At 39.8% G+C, this 7,807-nt stretch overlaps 2 protein-coding genes across 10 annotated transcripts in view; one reads left to right on the top strand and one right to left on the bottom strand.

Moving 5' to 3' along the window:
* Positions 1-2,593, top strand: part of RUNDC3B (RUN domain containing 3B) — a 49,971-nt gene extending 47,378 nt beyond the window's left edge. Inside the window, exon 11 of the mRNA XM_017839271.1 lies at positions 79-2,593. Within this exon, the coding sequence (XP_017694760.1) occupies positions 79-224 (146 nt within the window). The 3' untranslated portion in view covers positions 225-2,593. The remainder of the gene's footprint in view (positions 1-78) is intronic.
* A 1,027-nt stretch (positions 2,594-3,620) lies between these two features.
* SLC25A40 (solute carrier family 25 member 40) overlaps positions 3,621-7,807 on the bottom strand; it is a 21,427-nt gene continuing 17,240 nt past the window's right edge. For 5 of the 9 annotated variants that reach the window (XM_017839278.1, XM_017839272.1, XM_017839273.1 and 2 more), the window contains 2 exons: positions 3,955-4,181; positions 3,621-3,831 (listed from right to left, as the gene is read on the bottom strand). In XM_017839278.1, the coding sequence (XP_017694767.1) occupies positions 4,066-4,181 (116 nt within the window). In that variant the 3' untranslated portion in view covers positions 3,621-3,831; positions 3,955-4,065. Of the gene's footprint in view, positions 3,832-3,954; positions 4,182-7,807 lie in introns of those variants that run through there. The other 4 variants (XM_017839281.1, XM_017839277.1, XM_017839279.1 and 1 more) reach the window with 2 other exon arrangements.

The raw sequence follows: 7,807 nt of genomic DNA on the forward strand, positions 1-7,807 counted from the left end.
CCTTTTCTGTTATTTCTTTTTTTTTCTGTTATCTTGTGCTGTAAAAATTATTAGCTTAATTCTTGTTTTTCTTAACAGGGAAGGAAGACACTCCATCTTTGCTTGGTCTTTGTGGTTCTCTTACATCAGTAGCAAGCTACAAGTCTCTCACAAGTCTGAAATCAAGTGAATACCTTGCAAGTCCCACAACAGAGATGACAAGTCCAGGCTTAACACCATCTTGAGATACACATAAGAAGGAAAAGCTTTGTGTTGTATGCATTTGGTTTATGTTCCATAAAATGACTTGCAATGAAGACTGCTAGTTCTGAGTTAAAAAATAAGCTGCTTTATTTTTTCTTTTCCTGGTTACCTGTGTAATTTACAAATTCTGTCCATTTTCATTCACCTTTTTTTTCCCCCAGAGGACTTTTCAGATTTTCTATTTTAATCTGGATTTATTTAAAGCTCTTTGTCAGGTACAGAATGTATAATCCGATGCTTATGAATGATTTTTAAAATGAAAGTTGGAAAACAGTCCCCTACTAAATTGCCATCAGCTTTGTTTCTCTTTGCACTGGCCTGGCCCTGCTCTAGCCACTGTACTCTTCTGCAGTGCTTTAAATATCTATCAACTCTTGCAGAATAGACAGGGAATCCTTAATGCCAGTCTTTATAGGCAAATAAATATTTACCTAAAATTCCAGCTTTTCATCTGTGTATGTTGTGTAGGACCTCAAATATCATATTTAACCTATCAACAGCTTTTCTCAAGTTGACTCAGTGTTAGGTTTTGCATTCCTGTTAGTATCGTGGCACTGAAGAATCACACTGAAACACTCTTGCAAACTCTTGAAGTTGCATGTGAATAACAAATGTAACTTGATCATATAAATCAAGCATATTTAGCAATTTTCAAATGGTGAGGAAACTCACTAAATGCTTTTGAGTGACCTGAGTTACAGATAATCTTACATTATATGAGAAATTTCTTGCTGGAAAGATAGAGACTAAGGATAGTGGGGTTAGCACCTTGGGAAGTTTGAATTCTGTGTTTATTGGCAAGATCCCAAGGAGAGTGAAAAAGGGGAAACAAAAACAAAGTAATGGCTGTATTTCCATGTTAAAGACTTTTCTCATCCCTGTAGGAGTGCAATAGGTATTTTTCTTGGTAAGATAATACAGCAGAACTTCTCAAGTCAGTTTTCTCAAATTACTTGCCATTGATTTAAATTATTGATAGGAAAAAAAAGAAAAAGGAGACATTTTTTAAATGTAACTAACTTTCCAAATCACCCTACAGTTTCAAAGTTTGCAACTAAATTTTTGAATTGCAAACTATATTCTTAATTCTTTGTAAGATACGATCTTATTTATGAATTTTGCTAATCAAGGTAATGCTTAACACTATGATTAGACTTTTTAAACAAAAGTTAAATGCATGTAAGTATGTTGTATTTATAAGTGCTAGGGAAAATGCTTTTTTGTGCCAAAGAAGTTTCATAAATTGTTTACATGAGTAGCTGCAATACAGGACAGATTTTTAATTATTGCTTACTCTTAGGTGTTTACAGTATGTCACTACATTCTGTAGAGTTTTAGTTGACTTGCCTCTTGTGATGGTATCTTGGCACTACTACTAAAAACTGGTCATCATAGGATGGGCTTGAAAGAAACAGGATTCATTCTTACCTTTACTGAAACTACAGGGAATGTAGCCTTTTTAAGTATAGGCTATGCATCTCTGGAACTTATGGCACTGTTGGATTTAGCTGGAGGAGGTTCAAAATACATATCCTCAACTCTCTAGTCCATGCTGCTAGAGGTCACTCTATCCATGGCAGGTTACACAACTACTGATGCTGTTTTAATGCAGAATTTTAGAGCATTTTAGCAAAACCTACCAGATCTTTTCTTTAAAGCCCTCGTGTGCCCACCCAGTTAATTTCTCTGTAATGAACTGACAGTTAAATCCTGTCATACACTGTCAGAATGCCGACTACTTCATGTAACTTTTTTTTGTTATCACATTAAGCACCTGTTATTTCATGGCAGTTGAGTAATATTATTAAATATAAATTTGTAAACTAGAGATGCATTTTTACTATAAATAAAATGAGGGAATCCAGATTCCACAAGTTAACATTCTACATCAGGGTACAGTGATTTAATGGGTCTTGTTTGCTGTTAAACACTTCTCACATTACATCAGTATTTTGGAGGGGGCTATAATCATGATCTTCAGTCATGTTCACTGATGGCTCTTTTCTTGGAGCTACTAGTGTGAAATTCATGTGTCATTCAACTGAAGTCTTTTATGTGGTCAGACACCACTGAGTTTCTGGGTTTTGTGCATGGGAAATCAGTTATGTGTGTCTTTCTCAGTTTTAAACATTAATCATTTAAAAAAAATTAAAATGCCAAAACTGTATGTTTTGTTGCCTTGACGTTCCATAAATGTTGCATGTAAATTAAACATTTTGTATCATCACAAGTTACAAATTTTTGTCTTTGTTTTAATCACGCAAGATAAAATAAGACCATTCAGTAAATTACAGTATTACTGAGCTTATAGCAAATTCTTTTCTTGCAAAATGGGGAAAGTCTGGTTTTGTTACTGTAAGTCATTCAGTGTCATCCAAAACCTGTTGTTATTCTTTTCTCTTAGGCCTTATTTTGTCAATTTATGTTCAAAAGTCACAGTGGGAGAACAGTGTTTAGTATCTCCTCTGGCAGCACCTCTTGCCTGCACCATATGCTGTAACATGGTACCTAAAGTCTTTACAACTGCAGCATTTTTCAGCATGTGATGAATTTTCACCAAGACAGAACACATGCCTGGTGTACCTTCTTCATAGTAGGATAGGACTGAAGTCCATTTCTTGGGTAAAGCACACCTGAATGTCAGTGTCTTAATGACCTGAATACTGAGTTGCTTTTGCATCAGCACATTTTTTTGTTAAAATACACAAAAAAGTAAAATTCAACCCCTTCATTGAAAATGCATGGAAAAAGGGAGGTAGAGTGAAGGTAGTTTAAAAATAATTTAAAAAAAATCATACAGAGGAAGCTCTGATTCAGTAACTGAAGTACCTACGGGCAAGTGAGGAGCTGCAGCTGCTCATAGCACGAGTGTGCAGCACACTGTGGCAGACAGTGGCTGCATCGACAGCAGCAAACTAAATATGCGCTTCCCTTCAGAGAGACACATGGCTGAGTCAAAGAGGCATGGAAACACCTGTCTGTGCCAGCACACCTGGCCTTCCAAGACAGGTGATCCCATAAAAACTGTGTATGGCTTGGCCCTGCCCAGGAGTGTTATGGCAGTGACAGCTTGCACCTCCCAAAAACATGTGAGGGAGTGTTTCTCCAGAGCACCTGTACAGGCCGTTGTCTTCAATGCCTGGATGTGCTTTAATTTTTTAAGAGTATTACCTTAAACAAAAGCCACTGCAGTCCCTATCACTGTAGTCACTAAGCTCTCTTGGTTTCAAATGAGCATGAGTATTTTCTCCACTTTGACATAGGGAATTTTTCATTTAAAATAAACAAGAAAAGAAGCTGTTTTATAATGTGCACTTACACAAAATATAGAGCTGCAAACAACAAACATGCCCAGAATGAAACATGTATCAAGCAGCAAGAATAAATAAGCGTTTATCGAATTCATTCTGTATCAATCTCCATATTGAGAAATAAATATATCATACAACTGGAAGCCCAAAACATTTTTAAACAATAATTTTAAATATCCAGACTAAAAATTTAACACGGTGGCAGTCGTTATTCTTCATTGCTCTGTCCAGGCTTAAATTCTTTTTTTCTCCTCCTTCCTTTCTTTTTCCTCTTTAGCTGCAAGAGAAGTCACAGAATCTTCAATGGTAGTTTAAGGGTGATGTGTATTTTCTTAGTCTTAATAAAAAAAGTTAATTTATCCTCCATGAAACAGTTAAAAATGAAGTTGTATTTAGTTACCAAATGTAATGGTAGAAATTCACTGTGAATTCTAGAAAACATCTTCACAGATTAAAATTTGGCACAACTTTCACCATATACTTTGACTTCATACAATCGGATGAAGGAGAATTAAGGACGTTGATTCATTTTTTCATTTAAGTGAGAAAAGAAAGATTTTCCATATTCGTATGTGCTGATCATTATGGCACAAGCAGGAGCAACTTTACATAGCCGTGGAATAATACCTGCCCAGAAGAGAAAGGAAGGTATTCACTATCATTTGTTTTCAGACCAAGTGCTGTAGTACAATTTATTGGTCACAATACATTGATACCACAGTATATCAGTGTAGAACTCGGATTGTATGTGTCCGTGTTCCTCAAAATATTAAATTTACTGGCTGTAGGTACTGCCAGAGTAATAACCTTATGCGCTCAGCTATGCCATCCTGTGGGGCCTGCCTGCCTTGAAACTGTTGTGTCTCTGCCCCTTCTGACTCTCCTGACTCTCCATGCAGGTGGAATACCTGGACCTGGAGGGCTCCTGTGCTCCAGCACAGAAGAGGTGGCCCAAAGGCAGGCTGTGCCCACCCCTAAGTACCAGTGCAAGCTCATGTGCGACAGGCAGAGGCTTATGACCTCTCAGGTGTGAAAAAAGAGGTTCATGAAGCCCCCAATCCTGACATGTATAAAGTCAGGGAGGAAAGGGCTCAAGTACCATGTTGGGCTGTACCCTCTGGTATACAGGTTTATGGCTCAGCCCTTCAAGCCAATTCTTAAGTAAAAAACCTGGTTCCCTTGCCACTATCTCTTAAAACCTATAGCACCTCTACTAAAATGGAAGAATCCTGTTCAAATGTATAATGATAGAATTTAAGTGTCAAATGTGTCTCATTACAGTCAACTGTGATCTTGTCAATGGAGTTTAGAAAGTGATTAAGTTTACCTACAGATAGGAAAATAAGGCTGAATCCACTTGTCCACACACAGCCAGCCATCTACTTCCACTTGAAACAGAAGGACATCTGTGGGGAGCTAGTGCAGATGAGACATGGGTGGAAAACTTGAGTTGCTTAGGAACAGCAGCAAGAGGCCAGGCAGTCTGCCCCTGGTCACCTTAGCTGTGTGTGGACAACTGAACTAAACTACTGGCTGATCAAGAGAACATCTCTAAACTCTGCTACTCATGTGTCAAGACCTACATGTAGGTATCCTAATCTATTAACTAAATTCCACCCACATTGGCTAATAATACTGATACTTAGTGGTGTCTTGTATTCTGCTGGCATCGGTGCTGATGCAGATCCTGTTGCCCTTGACATTCCTGGCCAGACTTAATTCTATCAGAGCTTTAGCTTTCTTTCCCAAGCTGATCCCTGGCTGCTTGGACAGTTTCTCTATGACAGGTTACCTGTCCTTGTTTCCACCCTCTATAGGCTTGCTTTTTGTGTCTGATTTTGTCCAGGAGCTCCTTGTTCCTCTATACAGGCCTCCTGGAGTTTTTGTCTCACTTCCTCTTTGTTGGGATACACCATTCCTGAGCCTGGAGGAGGTGATTCTAGAATATAAACTGGATCTCTTGGGCCTCTCTGGCCTCTCCAGGGATCTGCTTGGTAGAGTACGATGGCACAAAGCCCTGGAGGGAAAAGTCTGCTCTTCTGAAGTTCCAGGTAGTGAGCTTGCTGTGCAGCCTTCTCATTGCCCCAAGGATCTTAAACTCCACCATTACACAGTCACTGCAGCCAAAGCTGCCCTTGAGATTCCCATTCCCCACCAGCCCCTCCTTGTTGGTGAGAACAAGGTCCAGCATAGCACCTCTCCTTGTTGGTTCCTCTATCACTTAGAGGACATTTTCATCAACACATTCCAGGAATCTCCTGGATTGCTTACGCCTTGCTGTGTTGTCCCTCTAGCAAATATTAGGGTGATTGGAGACCTCCATGTGGACAGGGTCTGTGAGTGCAAGGCTGCTCAGTCTTCCTGGTTGGGCAGTCTGTAGCAGACCCCCACTATAACGTCACCTCTCTGCTCTCCCTTTAATCCTGACCCACAAGCTCTTGGTCCATCCTCAAGCAGAGCTCCATACACTTCAGCTGGTCATTGATACAGAGAGTGACACCCTCTCCTCGTCTCCCCTGCCTGTTCTTCCTAAAGAGTCTATATCCTTCCATTTCAACATTCCAGTCATCAGGTGCTCACCTGCTGACCTGTGATCCCTCTCCAGGCTCTGGACTTCTCTTGTGGGTACTGGTATCACATTGGTGAGAGTGGGATGGATTGAGGTTCCCCTCCCCTTTTAATTTAAAGCCCTCCTCACCAGGTGGGCAAGCCTATGGCTAAAGATGCTCTTCTCCTTCTCTGACAGATGGACCCCACCAGCCCCCAGGAGACGGGGTTTCTCAGTGTGAGTCCCATGGTCTGAAGCTCCTGAGCCCCTGAGCTGTGGCACCAGTCCTGTAGCATTTGTTACAGTAACGTTGTAGCTCCATGTAAGAGACATTAACAGCTGTAGTCGGAGTGTGTTACTGCTCTACACAGAAGTTGGTCTAAGGCTCAGCTTTGGTACAGAGCTACAATACTGTATTTCTTGAGGGACAGTAGATACAATATAGAATAATCTAAAGATTGTACAGTAATCTTTAAGTAGTGAAGACTTGATAATATTTTTATTTCAATAATGTTCTTATAGAAAGGGAAATTTTCTAAAACCTGAATTCCTGAGGGATGCTAAGCTTTACAGCCAAGAAGACCTTCCCATTAGGATAGCAATGCTTCTTCCAGCTCCACCTTGCAGGCTGCCCCTAGCACTAATTGAACCCACAGCAGTGCACCCCAAAGGTCACCCAGGGAAGAGAGACATTCAGTTTAGTTTTGGAGAAATTTCTATGCATATGCCACAAAAAGTATCTGGTAGCTGCAGAGAGGAAATTAGGGTGGAGAGAACAGTGTATACTTAACCTATCACAATATCTTCTGTTTTAATTACCATATTGGCAACTAGAAACACAAGTTGCCTTCTATGGCTACTTAGGACACAATGGATGAGAATGCAAGAACTCCAGCTTCTGGGAAACCAAATCTTTTCTTTCTGACAGAGCACGCCAAGTAGAAACCTTTGACAGAAATCTAGCAGGATCCTTGACAGCTGCTGCCAAATATCTACAGATCTGTAAAAAATTATTCCATTACATTCTCCAAGAGAATATTAAGTGATCTGGCTAAATCCATTGTGAATTACCAAAATGACTGGCAATTACCTCAGAGAGGAGTCAGACCCTTCTGGTCATTCCAGAAATGCAACATTCCCTGAAAGATGTTAAGAATTAAAAGAAATCCTCATTTTGAGGATGAGGTAACAATGGGGGACTTCTGTTCCAATGCTGAATGTCACTTTTCTCGTCTTTCATGTCACATTTGTCAACTCTCAAAGACCCTCCATTCAGGCCAGGGCAACTTGGTTATTCAATGGAAAAGACTCCTAAGCCTCGTAAGGTCTCAGGAATCTCCATGATCACTCCTTGATGACAGGAAGTCCTGATACAATTGAGCCATAATTTGAAAAGAAGGAGGAATAATATTTTATGCTGAACCTCTCAGGGACAACAAAGAGGTTTTGAGTTACTACCAAGAATTAGGTCACTAGGCAGTGCTCACAGCTGCCAGGATTCAAAAAAGACATCAGAAAGTATTCCTGAGGGTTTATTTTCTGTTCTTTAAATATGCAGGGTTTAAATGGCAAAGATATCTTAGGATGGTCAGGGATCATCATCATCATCATCATCCTGAGGGTTTATTTTCTGTTCTTTAAATATGCAGGGTTTAAATGGCAAAGATATCTTAGGATGGTCAGGGATCATCATCATCATCATCAT

This window comes from Lepidothrix coronata, unplaced genomic scaffold (assembly GCF_001604755.1).
Source record: "Lepidothrix coronata isolate B3197 unplaced genomic scaffold, Lepidothrix_coronata-1.0 Scaffold394, whole genome shotgun sequence".
Taxonomy (NCBI): Eukaryota; Metazoa; Chordata; class Aves; order Passeriformes; family Pipridae; genus Lepidothrix; species Lepidothrix coronata.